The 19,909-nt window shown below is 39.8% G+C and overlaps 1 protein-coding gene across 4 annotated transcripts in view; it reads left to right on the top strand.

Annotated features, from left to right (window-relative positions):
- Positions 1–19,909, top strand: part of GNG2 (G protein subunit gamma 2) — a 107,624-nt gene that overhangs the window by 82,757 nt on the left and 4,958 nt on the right. For 3 of the 4 annotated variants that reach the window (XM_045580752.1, XM_036436871.1, XM_036436849.2), the window contains one exon: positions 8,239–8,354. In XM_045580752.1, coding sequence (XP_045436708.1) covers positions 8,268–8,354 — 87 coding nt within the window. In that variant the 5' untranslated portion in view covers positions 8,239–8,267. Of the gene's footprint in view, positions 1–2,854; positions 2,863–8,236; positions 8,355–19,909 lie in introns of all 4 variants that reach the window. The other variant, XM_045580754.1, reaches the window with a different exon arrangement.

Genomic DNA, 19,909 nt, shown 5'->3' with positions numbered 1-19,909 from the left:
ATGGACTCCAACCCTGAGGCTCTGGGGCCTGGAAGTGTTGAGGGAGAAGCAACATGCTTTGAGAATAAATCCCTTATTGACTGGAAATATCCCTAGTGATGAGAGCACCTAAAAGAAATTAGTGTGTTGATTAGCGCAGATTGAAATGTGCTATTTTGGTATCAAGTCAAAGTGGCCAACTGGTAGCAGAGAGAGATGCCTGACAAAGAGTGACGCTGAAGCCTGGCAGGCTGTCCTATGATTATTATTCTTCACACGGCAGCTGCTACGCATACATTCACTGGTGTTCTGACTGCTAAAGCCCTGCTCAGCAGTGGGATTTAACTGTACCCTTTGCAGGCGCAGTCTAATCAATTCTCGAGGCTCTCCTTGCCTGCTGCAGAATAAATTAGAGCAGGGATCAAAACAGAGGAGTGGCAAGATGACCAAGCTGAACTGGGGTTGTGGTGTGAACAGGTAACAAAGATGTTTGTCTCGGCGACTCATGTCGAAGTTCAGACATAGTTTTCATTAGAATCACTTAAAATGAGTCCTCTAATTCAAAAGCCCTCCCCGATGAAAGATATGGCTAACGGACAGATGAGAATCCTAAAGGGATCATCAGGTGACCGAGAGACTATAAACCTCTCATTTGTTTTCTAGACCTAAAATCGTTTCTGTTATTGCCAATATAATCTGAAGCTGTAAATATACAAAGCAAATAAATCAAATCGCCTTAGCACCGACTGCAAATATCAAAACACAGGTCTGAGGAACACACGGTTATAATTAAAAGGAAAGACCATAGGGAAGCCTGCTGGAGGCCAGGCTGCGGGCTTAAAGAACACCACGAGAGTATTAACAGAATGGGATCCTCCACAATTAATCTACGCTCTCTAAGGCAAAAATCCCATTACCCACGCATTGATTTATCTTCGTGTCACAGAAATAAAGGGTTGTGTGTTTGTCCCTAAGCCTAGATGGCAAGAAAATGTGTGTTTTCTTAACAGAAAAGCTCCTCCTGAAAGAAATGTAAATGCTGGGTGTATCATTAAAAAAAGAAAGCCCATCGAATGGTTATTAATTCGTGACAGGCCTAGCTCTCCTATTGCTGGGGTGTGGGTCAGGGTGTTCCTCTCATCAGTTAAAACAAAACAAACAAACAAATGCCTGCTGTATTATTCTGGGGTTTGGAATTCAGGTGGGATAATTAGGACATTCTTGCAGAGGCCTTGCCAGTCTGTCCTACACAAGCTTTAGTATTGTTCTAGGGGGATTTGTCGTTTGTGTTCTTTTTGCTCGCTGGCAGATAAAACCCAGTGTAATCTCATTCTACCAGCGCATTGCAAGAAAAGACTGTTCTCTTTTTTATTGTTATCTTATTTCTAATCTTTATGGTTGGAGGTATTGCATAGTTCTTCCCCCCCCCCCCCCCCCCCCCCCGCCCCATTAACTTCTTCCAGCCTGCTCTGTCCCTCCTCCCGCAGGCTCTCACCACCCCGCTGTCGTTGTCTATGTCCACAGGATATACATGTATGCATGCAAATTTATTGATTGATCTCTTCCCACCCACCACCCTCCCCCACCTTCCCTCTGACTGTTCTCTTTTAAATAAACAGGAATCAAATATCCATAAAGCATAATGCTAATGAGAATTAAGAGCACTAAACACTTAGTCATCTCTGGAACGGTAATAGGGATCATAAGACACAAGTATAAAAGCCCAGTTAGTTGCAGAGTGCTTTCTTTGAGTGGATTTTTCATGCATGGCTCCCTCTGTGGCTACTTTGTCAGTGTCCTTTCCCATCAAGAGTACCATGGGCCTTTGAGTGGCCCACATCACTGTTGCCTGGCAAGCTGCAGGGCACGAGAGCTTCTGCCTCTGCTCTCTGAATGCCAGGAGCATCTCTTGTTATTAGCATAACTCGGACCCCCCCACACACATTTCCAAATGCCTCTGAAGGGGTGCTATCTCCGCTGATTGAGAACCACTGCCATGAATCTAGTGAGGCTTGGAGAATAGATTGAATCCTATTTGGACATTCCAGAGGGTAAATTATTAGAATTTTTAAAAGGCTTTTGGCTATAGAATTCCAAATTAATTGGTGTGCAGTATCATATCCTCTAATTTTAACTTAGAGATGTGTGACCACCCATACTCTATGCTGTAACTTGGTTGCCAGATGATACAACACTTGATAGCGCTACCAGTTACTGGGCTCAGAACAGCTTGATGGACCACAGAGGGTCATTGTAGCACTACCCAACCTTTGCTCATCAACCCAGCTGACTCCCAGAAATGACCTCAGGAATCCAGTTTCCCCAAGAGAACCAGATTCGGACTTAATTTCCTTCTGCTCCACCGATTTTGAGGAGTAGAGTCCACCCCGAGATGCATCTCTGGAGCGGCCCTCTGATGGCTCCGGGGCCAGGCTGGGCTTCGGCAAAGGTAAACTCCAGTGCATCACAAGGCAGTCCAAAGACTGGGCTGATGGGGTGAGAGAGGAGCAAGGCATAGAGATGAATAACCCTCTATTTTTAACCAAAAGCTTTTAGTTGTTCTTAGGAGGTATGTATGTTTTAAAGCTCTATCTGACTGATCTTTTCAGCAGAATTTCACTTTTTCTTTTAGCTATTTTAGTTTGTTTAATTTCCTTCTCTCATAAAAAAAAAATCATTTCTGCCCAATTTGGGTTACATGTAAAATAAAGCAGGAACATTTGCCAAGAATATCTGATGTGTGTCTGCTTCCCTGTTGAAACTGCTGCAGCCTCTAACAGAGCTCTGCCAACACTTTTCTTGGCCCCATTATGTCCGCAAGGTGCAAGATCCTTTGCTCAACAACACTTCTCACAACATGCAATTACTCTCACAGCACTGAAAGGCAAAAGGCTCCCTCCTCCCCATAAAACAAAAACAAGAAAACAGTCACGTAGCATTTCTATACCCTAACAATGAGCAATCTGGAAAGGATAATAATTGAGAATTTCCATTTACAACAGTGTCAAAGCAATAAGATACTTAGAAATTAACTGAGAATAGAATTAACGGAAGAATAGAATAGAGAGCACAGGAAGGAACCCTCGCATATATGGTCAAATGGTTTTCAACAAGAGCGGCAAGACCAGTTAGTAGGGAAAAGACAGTCGTCAACAAATGGTGTTGGGAAAACTAGATATCCACATGCAAAAGAATGTGTCGTACCATTACCTAATGCTATATATAAAAATTAGCTCAAAAGGTATCAAAGACCTAAATGTAAGAGCTAAGACTATAAAACTCTGAAGAAAACGTAGGGGAAAAGCTTCACAACATTGGATTTTGGGATGATTTCCTGGATATGACAACAAAGGTACAAGCAACAAAAGAAAAAAACGACAAATTGGACTTTATAAAAATTAAAAGCTTGTGTGCATCAAAGCATATTATTAACAAAGTGAGAAGGCAATTCACAGAATGGGAGAAAATATTTACAAGCCACATATCTGATAAGAGATTAATATTCAGAATAGATAGAGAACTCCTAAAACTCAACAACAAACACACTATTTCAAAAATGGGCAAAGGATTTGAATAGACATTTCTTCAAAAAAGATATACAAGTGGTTGGTAAGTATAAGAAGAGAAGCTCAATATCACTAATCATTATGTAATGAAAATCAAACCACAAAGAGAAACCACCTCTCACTTATTAGGGTGACTACTATAAAAAAACAAAAACAAAAACAAAAACAAACAAACAAACAAAAAACAGAAAATAACAAGTGTTCGTGAAGATAAAGAGAAACTGGAACCCTTGTGTACTTTTTATAAGCATGTAAAATGGTACAGCTGCTGTGGAAAACAGTATGGCTGTTCCTCAAAAAAATAAAAAATAGATTTACATATAATCCAGCAATTCCACTTCTAGGGATATACCCAAAAGAGCCAAAAGCCAAAAGCAGGGTCTTGGAAATATTTATATATCCGTGTTCATAGAGGTGCTATTCATAGTAGCTAAAACATAGAAGTGACCCAGGTATCCATCGACAGATAAATGGATACGCAAAATTGGCTGTGTGCGTACAATGAAATATTATTCAGCCTTAAAACAGAAGGAAATTCTGCACATGCTACAGCATGAATGAACCTTGAGGACATGAAATAAGCCAGTCATGGGAAGACAAAAAGTGTATGATTTTACCTCCATGAGGTATCTAGAAGAGCCAAAACCACAGAAACAGAATGCAGGTTTTCAGGGCTGAAGGGAGAAAAGAATGGGAGTTATTGTTTATTGGATATAGAGTTTCTGTTTTACATAATGAAAAGACAGAGAGAGAGAGAGAGAGAGAGAGAGAGAGAGAGAGAGAGAGAGAGAGAGAGAGAGAGAGAGAGAATATAAAATGGTTTGGCCAAATGCCTCAAGCTTAAACGATAGGCCAACTTTTCTTATTTACCACAGCCACTTTTTAGGAAAACACATACTTCTTTGGAACCCTGGTCTAGGACTCCACAGTTTTTAGTCTTCAGGAGAGAAATTTTGTCAGTACTTTTATGGGAAAGCAGCTGGATGTGAAAAAGAAAATGCACAAAGCAATTCTCGAAGTGGCACTAGACCTCTGCTGGGTCATATGGTACAACAAAAACATTCAGGATGTATCTTTCAAAGCCTATGTTTACTGTTTCTCTTAAAACTCAAGTCCATTTGGATTTCCACCATGTTCTGTCCCAGAATGTCTAGACTGGCATCCTGCCCCATTCCTCCTTTTCCCATCTCAATCCTAACCTTCCTACTTCCCTTCTCTGCCTGCACAGAGGTCTTCTGTGGTAAGAAAGATAAAGTCCCCCAAAGATGCCCACATCCCCATTCCTGGAACCTGTCAACATCTTGTTACATGGCAAAGGGGAAATATGGTTGCAGGTGGAATTAAGGTTGCTAATCAGCTACCTAAAGATAGGGGGAGTATCCTGGATTATCTTGGTGTGTAGTTAGGGGGCAAAAGAGAGTCAAAGGGAAATGTGACTGGAGAAGATGTTAGGGTGATATGACATGAGAAGGACTCAACTCACGATCGCTGGCTTTGAAGATGGGGGAAAAGGCCAAGAGCCAAGGGATGCTGGCAGCCTCCAGAAGCCAGAAAATGAAAAGAAAGAGCTTTTTCCTCAAAGCTTCCAGAAGCAATGCAGCCCTGCCAGCACCAAGAATTTAGCCGAGGGAGACCTATTTAAGATCCCTGACCTCCAAAACTGTGGGATAACAAACCTCTATTATTTAAGTTATTAAATATATAGGAATGTATTACAGCGGCAATAGACTTTTTAGTTCAGTCTCCTCGGGACCTCCACAGCTTTCCCGGGAACTTGAACAGGCATTAGGACATAGACTTTCTTAGATACTCACATGAAAAGAATAGGCCATGGACTCAATTAACAGCAGACCTGTTAGCCAATAGCAGAGAAACCCTTAATAATGGAGATGGAAACAAGATCAGTGCTCATTTCTCCGCATAGATGGTAACCGGTTCACAATTGGTCTGGTGGCTCTACCATGTCAGTAAGGACCCAGCTCCTCCCTGCTCACCCTGGAGTGCAGCTTAGAGGTTCAAGATGGAGCTCTATGGTCAACATGACTACCCTCCAGGCCAGTGGCAGGAGGAAGGGGAGGCAAAGGGCACACCCCCTCCCTTCAAGGATACTTCTGCTTGTATCTCACTGGGGAAAGCTTAAGACATTTAACTAGACTGAGCTGCAAGAGAGGCTAGGGAATGTATCGTTGAGCTTAATATGCCCAGTGAAAATTTAGGATTCTGGTGACGGGGGAAAGGGGGAATCTCTGTAGAAAGAAATAAATATACATATTACTAATGAAGAAGAAGAAGGAGTATTTGGAAGCAAGCTGTGATCTCATTTATATTCAAGGGCAGAAGAAGAGCTGACCAGAATCCCAAAGTTCCCTCAGGCCCCAAGAGGATTTGGTAATTCTCTGATAGTCTGTATTCGAGTCTGTATTCTAGCATGATAAATTTTAGATTGGCTTCACAAAACAATGTCCAGGGCCTTGTAGATCATGGCTGCTTCCAACTCTGGATGAATGGAAGAGTTAGGCTACTCTGCTGGGTAAGTCAGTGTTCCATCTTGGCCCTGTAAGGTTTTGCAAACTGGTTAGATGTTTGTTTGATTTAGGGGCATATACTTAATTTCTCTGTAGGACTAAGATTATTGGATCCCTAACCATGCTGATGAAATCATAGTTGTTAAAGCCTCCTTTTATTTATTCTTGTGTTTGTTTTTATATATTTCTTGATCTTCAAGCATGTGAAAGCAGAGTCAGAGATCTTTGTGGCTTTAAAATTCCTTGCATCTTCCCACTTTATCCTCTCCAAGCCCTTTGAAAATAAATGGAGAAAACAGTTAACTTATCTTCCAATTTATTTTTCAGTATTCTTTGTAAAATAGCACTCTCTAGAAAGGAACTTTGTGTGCAGTCATGCATAATTTGTTTTTTGTGTTTTGTTTGTTGGTTTGTTTGTTGGTGTTTTTTGTTTGTTTGTTTTTTGTTATGAAGAACTAGATAACCTAAGGAAATAATTTATAACCTTTTTGGGTTTTTTGGTTATAAGTTATAAAATAAATTAAAAATTTCTTGATTTTAGTAAAAATAAACCCAAAACCTATGTATTATACTTATTATGTGTTATTCTTCTTTCTTGGGTTTTTATTTGCTCTTTCCTTTTTTATTTATTTTTTTAACCCCTTAAATACCAGAGATATTATTTACCCCTGACTTCTTTAAGGGGAACTGAAGTATTTTACAATTTGCCTTAGCTGTTCTGTGAACTACCTTCCTCTTTCTTTTTATTTTCTTTTATTTATTTATTGTCTGAAGTTTTACATATGTCTTCTTTTTCCCTGCTTGTCTCCCCCTCCCACCCCAGGTAAGCCCCCACTGCAGCAGTATCTGTGTCCATTGGTTATGTTAATATGCATGCATACAAGTGCCCTTTTTTAAATGGCAACCTGATCCTATTTTATCTGTAGATAAAAATATTCCCCAAAGCTAGCAGAAATCATGGTTTTTAAAATAATGTCTTCAGAGTGTTATAATGCTTCGCATTTCTTGAGTCATGCACCTCTCAGACAGTGCTAGTTAAATTGCAGACAGTGCTTCATTATTGGGGGTCAGTGACCCCAAGGGGCACATTTACACTGATGGTCCTGAAATAGCACATGGCATTTTGGCAAGAAGCGAGACCTGAGCAGAAGGCGGAGAAAATGGGCACTGAAAGTAAAATAGGATGCATTCCGAGATGAACAACAAGAATAAAGGGGGACAGTGGGCTGAGAAAGAGTTAGAAGAGGAATGAAGTTGGGATAGGAAGTGGAAGAGGATGGGGTCAAGGATAGGAGGGGGTCTGGCAGAGCCTGGGCAAAGCAGCCATCTCACAAGCTACGTAGATACAGGACTCCACTCTCTAAGCATTTGTCTTCTATTTTCACATTTAAAAAAATAATGTCTATTTTACTTAATATAGAATGCCATTTATGAACTCATTGACATAATTAGCCTTTTAGACCTGGCAATCCCTCCCCCTGGACGTTACAGATGTGTTTCTGAAGCATTGTGAGGAGAGTGGGTAGTTGTGAAGAAAGCCATATTTCAGACAGAGTGAAGAGAAGTGACTATTTAAAACAATGCTGCATCGGTGACACTGCAAAGCCACCCCTCCCATTGCAGTCTCTACAGTGTAATAGGCCTAGGTGGTTAAAGGTAACCAAAAAGTTGGTGTTTGAGCCTGTCAGGAAAACATGGTAAACTCGGTGTCTTTAGTCCTGAAGGATTATATAATTTCCCATTCCTCTCTCCACCTGCCTTTCACTCATCCTCCCAGGGCACTTAGCACAGAATCTGACAATAGTCGTACCCTATACATAACAACAGTAACAACATGTACACTCACCCTTATTACTTTGAAGTTATTTAATAAACTATGATAATGTTAATAACTTGCTTTATTAATGTAGCAGCACATCTGATTAGGACCGACTTGATAACAGATTTCATTTTTTGCCCCTAAATAAGGATGGAAGGGAGTTGGAAAAGCAAACTCTATACTCTGGTCCCCCTGACAGTCTGAGGCAGAGCTGAGCTGAAGAGCTAGAGGGCTGGACTAGCCAGGCCTCAAGTTCATCAGAAATGAGGGATCTCATTTCTGATGAACTTGTGCATTTGGCAGCTCCTGAAGTCTCTGATGCATTCTTCCTCTTCGTTGTCTTTCTCAGGGTGTCTGAAAAACCCACCCGGCACTCCAATGGCTAGCAACAACACTGCCAGCATAGCGCAAGCCAGGAAGCTGGTGGAACAGCTGAAGATGGAAGCCAATATCGACAGGATAAAGGTAAGGCCAGCAGAGCCCACAATAACTCATCCAGCCCTGACCGTAAGGAGCATGCTTGGCAGCAGCCTGTCACTTACTACCTTTTCCATAGAGAGCGATGAAACCAGTGAGGATGGAAGAGAAACTTCATAATTAGGCAAAAGTTCATTTTTCTAATGTCTGCTTTCTCTAGATTTCTCCTAGCTACTACCGTGTTTCCCCAAAAATAAGACATCCTCTGAAAATAAGACCAAGCGCAACTTTGGGAGAAAAATTAATATAAGACACTGTCTTATTTTCGGGGAAACAGGGAAGCATAATATGATAGTATAAATTAAAATTGGCTATGCAAGTAGAATTAAGAACAAAATAATAACAACAAGACAGAAATATAATAAAAGATAGGCTCCTGACCAAATTCTAGCCAAGGAAATGGAAGAATACAGTCCAACAGGACACCTCCCTGACTTTGTAGGACCCTCTTCTTATTCGGGTTTTAATTTTTTTATGCCCTGATTTAAGTTCTAAGTTTAAGTTGTCCTTCATTCATGTCTAATCCTTCTAATTCAGCATTGTAAGTTATTATTGTATTTTTTTAATCCATCACACATGATCTCCCTGAGAAGTCAAGTTTAATGGAAGATAATAGTCTTTATTTTTTTCTTCTTTCTTTTACTCCCCATATCTAACCTGACAGCTTTGCCTTAAGTTGGGCCTAACTCATGGAACTAAGACTTTAAATTCAAACTCTTTGTCGTCAGATTTTAAATGGAAAATTGACCTTCACAGCATCATTATTAACAGGTGGCTAATGCAGGGTTGGTAAAGTGAATTTTTGTCAACTACCAAAACTTCGCTTCCTTAGAAGACCCAGCATCTTATGAAATGAACCTCAGAAACCTGTCTCATTTTACTAAAATAAAACTAGGCATTCTTCCAAAAGCCTTTTTTTATAAACTAGCATATTTTTTCTACTTTCTCCATTCCCGACTTCCTTCCTTTGGAGTGTGTTTGTAGAATAAGGAGCAATAAATTACAGCTCATGAGCCAGATTCACCCTACTGCCTATTTTTATAAGTAAAGTTTTATAAGAACACAGTAGGTCTCATTCCCTGACATATTGTCTATGGCTACTTTCACACTAGAACAGCCAAGTAGAGTAGTTGCAACGAAGACCATGTGGCCCACAAAGCATAATCTGTTTACTCTCTGGCCTTTTACAGAAAACTTGGCCCCTGGGGCTGGAGCACTGGTTCTCAGCTCATTTGTACATTCACATCACTCAGCGAGTTCTATAGACACATCAGTTCCAAGACCACATTCTAGACAGATTCAATTAACATCTCTTGGGGTATGATTCAGGCATGAGCATATTTTTTTAGTTATTAGTTAATATCATTGTATAACTGAGGCGGAGAACCTGAGTCCTAGGGAAAGGTTATTAGCTCCTTTTAATTCCCATCAGATTTGTGCCAGAGAGTGGTGGGAGAGCTGGTCTTCCCCTTAAATAAGCTTTTCCATCTATGCTCAGTCTCCTGTGTAAAATCTGAGTCCTGCTAAGGGGCCACAAGGTGTAGTGAACAGCCTCTACTCTTCTTGTGACAGCTTTCATTCTTCTTTATTCCCAAATGAGATAAACAAAGGGCCTTCGCCATCTGCCTCCATCCTCTACCACCTTCCTCTCTCCCCTTTTCCCTTTGCCTCTTCTTGTATACTCCCTTCCTAAAAAAGTGCAATATGGTGGTGGGCACAATAATTGCTGAAAGAAGTGAGGTGCTCCAGGATTATGGCATCAAAAGGAATTTTGCAGCCCTAACCGGTTTGGCTCAGTGGGCAGAGCGTCAGCCTGTGGACCCCAGGTTTGATTCCAGTCAAAGGTACATGCCTGGGCTGCAGGCTCACTCCCTAGTGGGAGGTGTACAGAAGGCAGCTGATCAATTATTCTCTCTCATCATGGATGTTTCTAATATATATATATTTTTTAATATATTTATTTTTATTGATTTTGTACAGAGGGGAAGGGAGAGAGATAGAGAGTTAGAAACATCGATGAGAGAGAGTCATTGACCAGCTGCCTCTTGCACACCCCCTACTGGGGATATGCCCGCAACCAAGGTACGTACATGCCCTTGACCGGAATCGAACCCGGGACCCTTCAGTCCCCAAGCCGACGCTCTATCCATTGAGCCAAACCGGTCTTGGCATCATCATGGATGTTTCTATCTCTCTCTTCCTCTCCCTTCCTCTCTGAAGTCAATAAAAATAGTATTTAAAATTCATTTTTTATGAAAAGGGTTGGGGGTCAGTTTCTGCTCATAGACCTTCTGGAAAAGTCCACTTTGTCTTTTGGGGTCGCCCAACTAAGATTAAAGTGTTGGTGAAGAACTATTATGAATGGCATTTTCTATTACTACTCAGCATCCCCAGGCCTGGCTCCTGAAGGAGGTTCTGATAGGGTTGCTGGTGATGAAAAGCTGACAGTGGGAGGAAGAAGACAGATATAGGTCTTTTCAGTCAAAGGTCAGACGTTTACAATCCCCACCTGAACTATTAACTATTAACAAGGGTTTCTTCTGAGCTGTTCTCTGAAATCCCATCTCAATTACACTCCATGTTGTTGCCAAAGAAAAATTTCTATAAGAAATATTGTAGCCCTAGCCGGTTTGGCTCAGTAGATAGAGCCTGCCAACTGAAGGGTCCCAGGTTCAATTCCAGCCAAGGGCACATGCCTGGGTTACAGGCTTAATCCCATTGTGGGGTGTGCAGGAGGCCGATCAATGATTCTCATCATTGATATTTCTACTGGTATCACTCTCTCCTCTCCCTCTCCCTTCCTCTCTGAAATCAATAAAAAACATATTTAAAAAAAAAAAAAAAAGAAAGAAATCTCATTATATTCCTCTCCTACTGAAAATCTTTTTGTGATTTCCGTCACCTGAAAAATAAAATTCAAACTCTTTTTTTAAAACTTATTTACCAATTACAGTTGCCATACAATATTATATTAGTTTCAGGTGTTCAACACAGTGATTAGCCATTTGCACACCTGAGGTCTGATCACCCTATAATTCTAGTACCCATCTAGCACTGCACACAGTTATTACAATACTATTGGCTATATTTCCTGTGCTGTGCTTCACATCCCAATGACTGTTTTTGTGACTTTCAATTTGTGCTTCTTAATCCCTTTCACCATTTTCAATGTCTTTCCAAGTACAAGTCTTTTACCTCCTTGGTTAAATTTATTCCTAGGTATTTTATTCTTTTTTTTAATGTATTTTTATTGATTTTTTTACAGAGAGGAAGGGAGAGAGATAGAGAGTTAGAAACATCGATGAGAGAGAATCATCGATCAGCTGCCTCTTGCACACCCCCTACTGGGGATGTGCCTGCAACCTAGGTACATGGCCTAGACTGGAATTGAACCCGGGACCCTTCAGTCCGCAGGCCGATGCTCTATACACTGAGCCAAACCGATTTCGGCTATTTTATTCTTTTTGGTGCAATTGTAAATGGGATTGTACTCTAAATTTTTCTTTCTGATTGGTTTTTATTAGTGCATAAAATATAATCAATTTCTGAATATTAACTTTACATCTTGCTACTTTACTGAATTCAGTTATTCTAGTAGTTTTGGGGGGAATCTTTAGGGTTCTCTCTATATATCATAAGTCATCTGCAGATAATGACAGTTTTATTTCTTCCTTTCCTATATGGATGCTTTTTGTTTATTTTTCTTGCCTGATTGCTGTGGTCAGGACTTCCATTCCTATGTTGAATAAAAGTAATAAAAGTAGGCATTCTTGTCTTATTCCTGATCTTAAAGAAAAAGCTTTTAGCTTTCACTATTGAGTATGACCTTAGCTGTGGGTTTGTCATATACCAGTATGGCCTTTGTCATGTTGAGGTATGTTCCCCCATCCTCACTTTGCTGAGAGTTTTTATCAATAGATGTTGGGTTATGTCAGATGTTTTTTCAATGCATCTATTGGTATGATCTTATTATTTTCATTCTTCGCTTTGTTTATGTGATGTATCACATTATAAAATTCATATTCTTTGGCAAGGTATGCAAGGTTCTTCTGGACCTTACCCATCTTTCAGCTTCACCCCCTTCCTTTTGCCCATATGTTATACCGAATCACTTCATCCCCTTGGTGGGAATTTTAAATGCCTGGAACATTCAATCTCCTCCTCTCTACTTGCTGTTTTACTAACTCCAGTGGATTTATAGTTCCTTGAAGACTCAGATCAATCATCATATCCTTCAAGAAGCTTCCTAAAACCCTCCTCCCAAAGTTGTACTTTTGCGTTTCTTCAGTTGTTCATTTATTCATTTATCCAATAAATATCTTACTAAGAGCTTTCTAAAAGGCCAGGCCTTATTAGGTTCTAGAGATATAGAGATGGATACAGATGAAGACATGATGCTTGCCCTCAACGATCTCCTTGTCTAGTGAAGGGTCACACAAGTATGACCAAGACCTATCAGTAGTGCCAGTAAGATATCCAAGGAGCTTAATTACCAAGTATCATCAGAAAGAAGCCACAGCACACCTGGTTTCCTCAGTATGCTGCTTCTAAAGGGACCAAATCAATCACTGTTAAAAGAGAGACAAAGCATCAGCCTAATCAACTGAGCACCAAGGAGCGGCCTTCCTGGGTCATCTTCTCATTCAAATCTACGAATCCTTCGTGACGTCATTATTAAATTGCTGGAAATGCTGCAGCAGCCTGTCTCTCAGCATTGGCTCTGCACATCGGAGCCAGGCCGGCATGCTGTGGTGAAGTGTCAGGTTACTTTTAGTTTAGCTGTTGGATCAAGCTGCGGCTGTGTTGACAGTTGTCAGCTACCTGGCTTAGGGTTTGCTCATCTGCCTTTAGGGGACCCTTCAGGGCTTCTGAGCATTCAGGCTTCAACACCTGCTTTCAGTGCAGATACTGTCAGCAGGAAGGGGCTTCTCTCTGAAGAGCCCAGGTTGTAACTTTCTAGTCCGAGAGTGACCTATTTGAGTCATCATTTCTGGCAGCAGGGGCTTTACATACATCAGTCGGAGCCTACTGCAGCCTAAGCCACAAGGAGCAGGGGGCAAGGGGCACAGCTGGCCCTGGAGCTGCTGAAGTCCCTTAAGCAGGGAGTGACCTTATCTCTCATGTGGCTGCATAGAGTAGCCCTACCATAAAAGGGTCTGAATAGCACATTCATCTTTAAACCTTCTTGTTTTCTATCTCTTCACATCACAGATCCTGGGAGATGAGGGCTAAGAAACCCATTATTTATTCATAAGCTGCAGGCATATATAATCATACTCTCAGCCTTTCTGTGTTTCTTTGTTAGCATTTCATTCAGGAACAAAAAAGTAAAATCAAAGGACTCTGGGCAGGGGTGTGGCGGAGGGGGAAGGGAGGGTGTTGTGGAGACCCTGCCATGCAGATATGTGAAACAGCAGAATACTCACACTAAGGCAAGTGAAAGAAACCCGGTCCTGCCCTAACTGGTTTGGCTCAGTGGATAGAGCGTCAGCCTGCAGGCTCAAGGGTCTTGGGTTCAATTCCAGTCAAGGGCATGTACCTTGGTTGCGGGCACATACCCAGTGGGGAATGTGCAGGAGGCAGCTGATCAATGTTTCTCATCGATGTTTCTCTCTCATCAATGTTTCTAACTCTCTATTCCTCTCCCTTCCTCTCTGTAAAAAATCAATAAAATATATATTTTTTTAAAAACAAAAAAAAAGGAATCCCAGTCCTGAGAGAACTAGCTGAGAGCAAGCATAAACGTAAAGAACAGCAGGACTTAGTACATGTATTTATTCATCACTATCTTAGGAGTCTTTGGGTTTCTAATAATAGGAACCTAACCCAAGCTAGCTTAAGCAAAAAGAAGGGATTGATTGTAAAAGACAGAGAATATCTCAGGAACCAAGAGCAGACATGTAGCTGGGTCAGCAGTGGACGTGAGCATTGAGAGACCATTGGAAACTGTGAGTGCTCTGCGTCATGTCTCCGCTTCTCTGTGTGTCTGCCTCTTCCTTTTCTGAGGAAGCAAAGATTTCTTGTCAGCTATTCTATGTCGCAGACACAAGATGACTTCCCCCAGCTCCCAGGATCCCATGCCACAGTTCCAGCTCCGTGAGGAAAGAGATAGATGGAGTCAACCCCTTTTAGTCTTAATCCCATGTTCTTGGAATGGCATCTCTGTTCTAGCAGGACTGAGCCATCTGCATCTATTGTCAATTGACCTTAAAGTTGAACCACATTGCACAGACATGCCTCCCAGAAATTAACCCACCTATCTGGATGGGCAGGGGATGGGATATTTAGGGAGGGGAGAGAATGGTTGTAAACTGGAGAAAATGTTATATCATGAAAGATAATGTAGATGTGAAAGCAAAAAAAAAAAAAAGTATAGGCCAGGAAAGTGGGTGAAGTGATTGATTCTTTACTAACTGGATGCCCCATACATTGACCCCACATAAAAACATCAAACTGGTTCCTCATTTCTCCCCAATGATCCCAATAGACCTAACTGGCTCTGTTAGGGGTCCACTCAAATCCTCGCTTGTCCGTGAATCTTTATCTCTATTCTGACCATACTTACTAATCCATTTTCCAATCAATTTTACCCTCATCAGATAAATTTTTCCAACTAAACCATAAAATCCTCAAAGCCCATGACCATGTTATTTATTTATTTATTTTTTTTTTTTTTTTTTTTTTTTTTTTTTTGCTGCCTTCGTGGTGCTGAGGACTCCAGGCATTCAGGAAACACTTTCTCAGTGGATAGTGTTAACTTTATGTATTAAGAGTGTCATATGACAAAACACTAGGAACTGCATTCTATGTGACATTTCCAATTATATCTATGGTTTGGAAGGTCTGAAAATTAAGGTACTTGCCAAATAAAAGTGTGGTAATAGAAAAAAGTGTAATGAACCATAAAAAGGAAGGGCAGATTTGACCATTTTACAGATAAATAAAGTGTATCATGTCATGCGTATGATTATAAGTAGCCAGTATTTGATAGTATGTCTTCTTTTTAAAACAGTTCAACATAAAATGAACAGACTGATTTTCCTAGCTGGTAATTTATTTAATCAAATATGAACATTTCTATTGATTAAGTCACCTTTCTGGTGATTGGCTCATGACAGATTGGAATTGAACTGGGAAATGGACCAGTTAGTCATCATTCTAGGAATAGAGAGGGAACATACCTGGTATGTTTGGGACTTTTAAAGTATTTTTCCAGTACTGAATTGAAATTTTAACATTTATTTCCTCAACATGCTTGCATTCGGTTTGTTAGACAGAATGAGATGCAAACCCCCTTCTAGGCCAATGGAGAGTATTTTCAGGGACAATAAAATTGGCATAGTTTATCAAAGACTTACAGGGGAAAGGGCTGTGTTCAAAGCTGGCCAGTTCTAATTCATTTGATTTGCTGAAAATGAGGCAAAAATTTAAAAATGCAATCAAGTATACATTAATAATTAAACATAAAGTTCAATTTTTATGAGAGCTTATGTAATTTTTAAATTTTTAATAGGTACTTGTTCAGCACCAAGTACATGCTTAGTTATGCATTGTGCCTGAAGCTAGAGAAATAGTACTGTAAAGCTTTGATAGTTTGAAATCTCAGGGAAATAAATTCTTCTGAATAGCCTAGTGTTCAGTTTCGCCCAGATAGTTTCTCCCTTCTTAAAAAAATAAAATAAAATAAAAAATATATAGAGAGGAGGGTAATTTTGAATGTCGTTCTTCTTTTATTAAATAGAGTAAATTAAATATAAGGTACTTTTTCTTGATGACTGTAGCTTCAAAAATTAATTCTATTTCCTTTTTTAAAATATCCTCTTGAAATGTGCCATTAATTTAATATCACCTTCGAGTCAGACTGCTCATTTCTCCTACTTCGAAAGGTCTGTCATCTCTTCCCAGAGGTTCTGCAGCTTCTTTTGCCTTAACCTATATCGCCAGGCCTTTGACAATGTTCAGCGTTCAGTGAGGTGTCATCCCATTTCCAAGCCTCCATCTCAGTGAAATCTTTGAGCTTCTTTTAAGCAACAAATTAAAGTTGTCAACCTGCAAGGCTCCATTACTGCCAGCAATGCAAGAAAGAGCTATTGAATGACGATACCCTTATGCCAACAACTCCCCCCACACACAAGCAGTGGCCGCCTGTCAGTGCTGACTTCTTTGCCTGATGGCTTGCAAGCATTTTGCAACAGCAATTTGAAGATGTGTCTCAAAAGATGGACTGGGGTGGAATTACATCCTTTGAGGCACCTTAAAAGAAGAAAAAATCCTGTCTCCATTTTAGGATGTAATGAAGACAAAGCTATATCCTAGCATACCAGTTTTTTATGTGTACAGACAACTGCTTCTCCTCAGAGCTGTCAGAGTGTCTGTCTGAAATAGGTTCCTTTTGTTTCTTTCTTCTTCTTTTTTTTTTTTTTAGATCCTAACAACACAGTCTGGTGGCCTTTATTGGGACTATCTAAGAGTCCCCCTTCACTTCCTCCTGGTTCTTAGCCCCACTCTGGTTTGGTGAGGCTGCTAGATAGCAGGGTTTTAGTAGCTGCCAATCTGGGGAGATCCTTGCTGTTGGCAGAAGTAAATTCCTTCACTTGCCCATAAATTTCATCTCCTTAATCAAGGACATGCTCCAACAGTTCATCCCTATCACGTGCCCATCCTGGATAATTTTGGCTCTTTATTTCATCCTTCCTAACAGCATACAAACATGATGCTAATTTTCCCTTTTAAATAAAATGTACATTTTTTCCTCTGGAATCTTCCACCTTCTCTCCCAGCAACTGCCTCATTTGTTTGTTCTGCTGTATAGCATGACTTCCTGAAAAAATTGTCTGTATTTGCTCTCTAAATTCTCCTTTCCCTTTCTTTTGAAAAATTATTTTTACTCTGGAAATAATATCAACGTTACAGGAGAGTTTCAAACACAGTGGAAAGAATTGTTCTCCCCTGAACCATTTGAGAATAAGTTGCCAACAGATGCCATATCCCTCTAAATACTTTAGTGTGTATTTTCTACAAGTAAGAATGTTCTTCTATAATCAAAGTACAATAATCAAATCAGAATTAGGAAGTTAACATTGATACATTACTACCTTCTAAAATTCAGACCCCATGTAAGTATTGCAAATCACCCCAGTAATGTCCTTTTTAGCAAAAGGACCTAGTTCAGAGTCATGTGTTACATCTAGTTGTTAGATGTCCTTGACTTTCGTGACTTTGACCTTTTGAAGATTACAGGCCATTTATTTTGTGTATTGTAACCACCATATAGTTGCATTTGGAGGTGGGGCCTTTGGAAGTAACACTCACAATGGAATAGTAATAATCTCAAATTCCCTTTCCAAATTTCAAATTTGATGAAAACTGCAAATCCATAGTCTCACATAACTCAACAACCCCTAAATGAAGAACCACGAATCAAACTACTCCAAAGCACAGCATAATCAAATTGGTTACACAGTACTTGAGTGGGAAAATAAAGAGAACAGAAAATAAGACATGATAAATTGCTATAGATAATGCTAGAAAGTACTAAGTTTTATAAGATAATGAAAAGTGAAATAGGGTAAAAGGGATTGAGAGTGTATTTGGGGATGATAGTGAGGAACAGGTTACTTAATTGAGAAGATAATCAATCTTTAGGTAAAAACATACAGAATGAAAGTCATAGTAAGAAATGGGGAGCCACTGACATATTGACATATCTGAATACTGGGTTGAGAACAGAACTCTATGGAAGTCAAGGGTAGAAGCAGATACGACCCTGGATGTTATTGCTGATCCAAGTGAGAGGTTGGTGACAGTGGTTCAGAATATGGTCCACTTCTCAGATTAATGTTTTCAAATTACAAATGAAACTAATTATATTGAAATATACTTCATCAGAATATTTTTTAGAAAAATACGTATGATATGATTATATTATACTCTTCTATTAGCTGATTATATAAGATCTAATAGTGGGACTATAATGATAAAGTGGGTGAATATAAATGAAAGGTTGAAATGTTTGTAATAACTGTACTATGAGGGAAAATATCTAATTTCTGTTGTTGACTAAGTCACAGAAACTGTTAATGCTACTGTAGCATTAGCTGTTTGTATCTATAATGGAAAGAAATGCTAAATTTCTATTGAGGTTAGTGAAAATAAAGATGTAATTTTGTTAATCATTGAAGTTCATAAACTACCCCCTGAGTTCTACCCATGGCTCCTCTGTTAGTCTGTTTGAGATACTGTAACAGAATACCATGGACTATATGGCCTATAACCAGTAGAAATATATTTCTCACAGTTCTGGAAACTGAAAGTCCTAGATTAAGTTGTTTGCAGATTTGGTGTTTGATGAGGATCTACTTCCTGGTTATAGAAGGCTATGTTCTCACCATAACCTTACATGGGGGGATGGGCAATGAAGCTCTTTTCGAAGGACACTAATCTTATTTATCGGAGCTCTGCCTTCATGAACTAATCACTTCCCAAAGACCCCTACCTCCAAATACTATCACCGTGGTGAGTAAGATTTCAACATATGAGTTTGGGGAGACATAGTCAGTCTATAGCAGATCCCTTGGGAATTTTAAGAGGCTATTTCACTAGCCATGGAGAAAAAATGTGGAGGCTTGAACTAGAGTAGGAGTAATAATAGAGAAGACAATAGGGGACAATTTTGAGATATTTCTGGAAGAAGACTCAACAGGACAGAAAAGAGAGAGATTACCTAGAGTTACTGGGAAAATTTTCATGGGAAAATGAGGCTTAGGGATGTAAAATGTAAAAGAAGCTGTGTAGAAAATGTTAAAGGGATAGTCATAAAGCAAGATTTGACAGGCAGTTTATTGCTGTGAATCACTGTGGGTAAGGAACAAAGATGGCCGCTATGGGTTGGAAAGGATGGGCGTTCATGAAGATTAAGTCAGGAACACTGAGACCCAGGGCTCAGCCACGCGTGAGCGTGAAACCTAGGGCAAACACTTACCTAATGAAACCTCAATTTCACATATTACAGTTGAGGAGAATAATAGCTTGTTGTAGGAGATACTTTATATAAAGTGGTTATCACAGTTCTGACCCATAACAAGGACAGACAAATATTAGCAATGATTGTAATTACTGCTAGGATTCTGACATTGTATTGGACTGTTACCTACAGGAGATTGCAATCTAGTTGAGGAAACAAGATAAAACACATACTATATTTTGAGAAGGAAATCATTCAGAGTCAAGTGTTCCAATACAAGAAATGAGCAATTCTCAGCTATTAATCTTGCCCAGAATGGTACTTTCTGTTTCATAACAAGATTTTGAGAATTTCTGCCACATATTTGTGTGTGAGCATTGCAAACAAGTAATGACTGTGCTGGGTCTCTTCTTAACAAGTGAGTTTTAGATATTATTTGCATGACCTTGACCATGAGCATCTCCTTCAATTTTGTACAGTTTCCACTGCTTACAGCTGAGCTCCTATTTGGTGTAATAATGGCTATGGCTCAGACAGTAAAAGGCACACACAAAAAAAGTAATCAAGATTCTGAAAGCCT

The sequence above is a fragment of the Pipistrellus kuhlii genome, unplaced genomic scaffold (assembly GCF_014108245.1).
Source record: "Pipistrellus kuhlii isolate mPipKuh1 unplaced genomic scaffold, mPipKuh1.p scaffold_m20_p_1, whole genome shotgun sequence".
NCBI classification, from domain to species: Eukaryota; Metazoa; Chordata; class Mammalia; order Chiroptera; family Vespertilionidae; genus Pipistrellus; species Pipistrellus kuhlii.
This window is presented reverse-complemented; position numbering and strand designations above follow the sequence as displayed.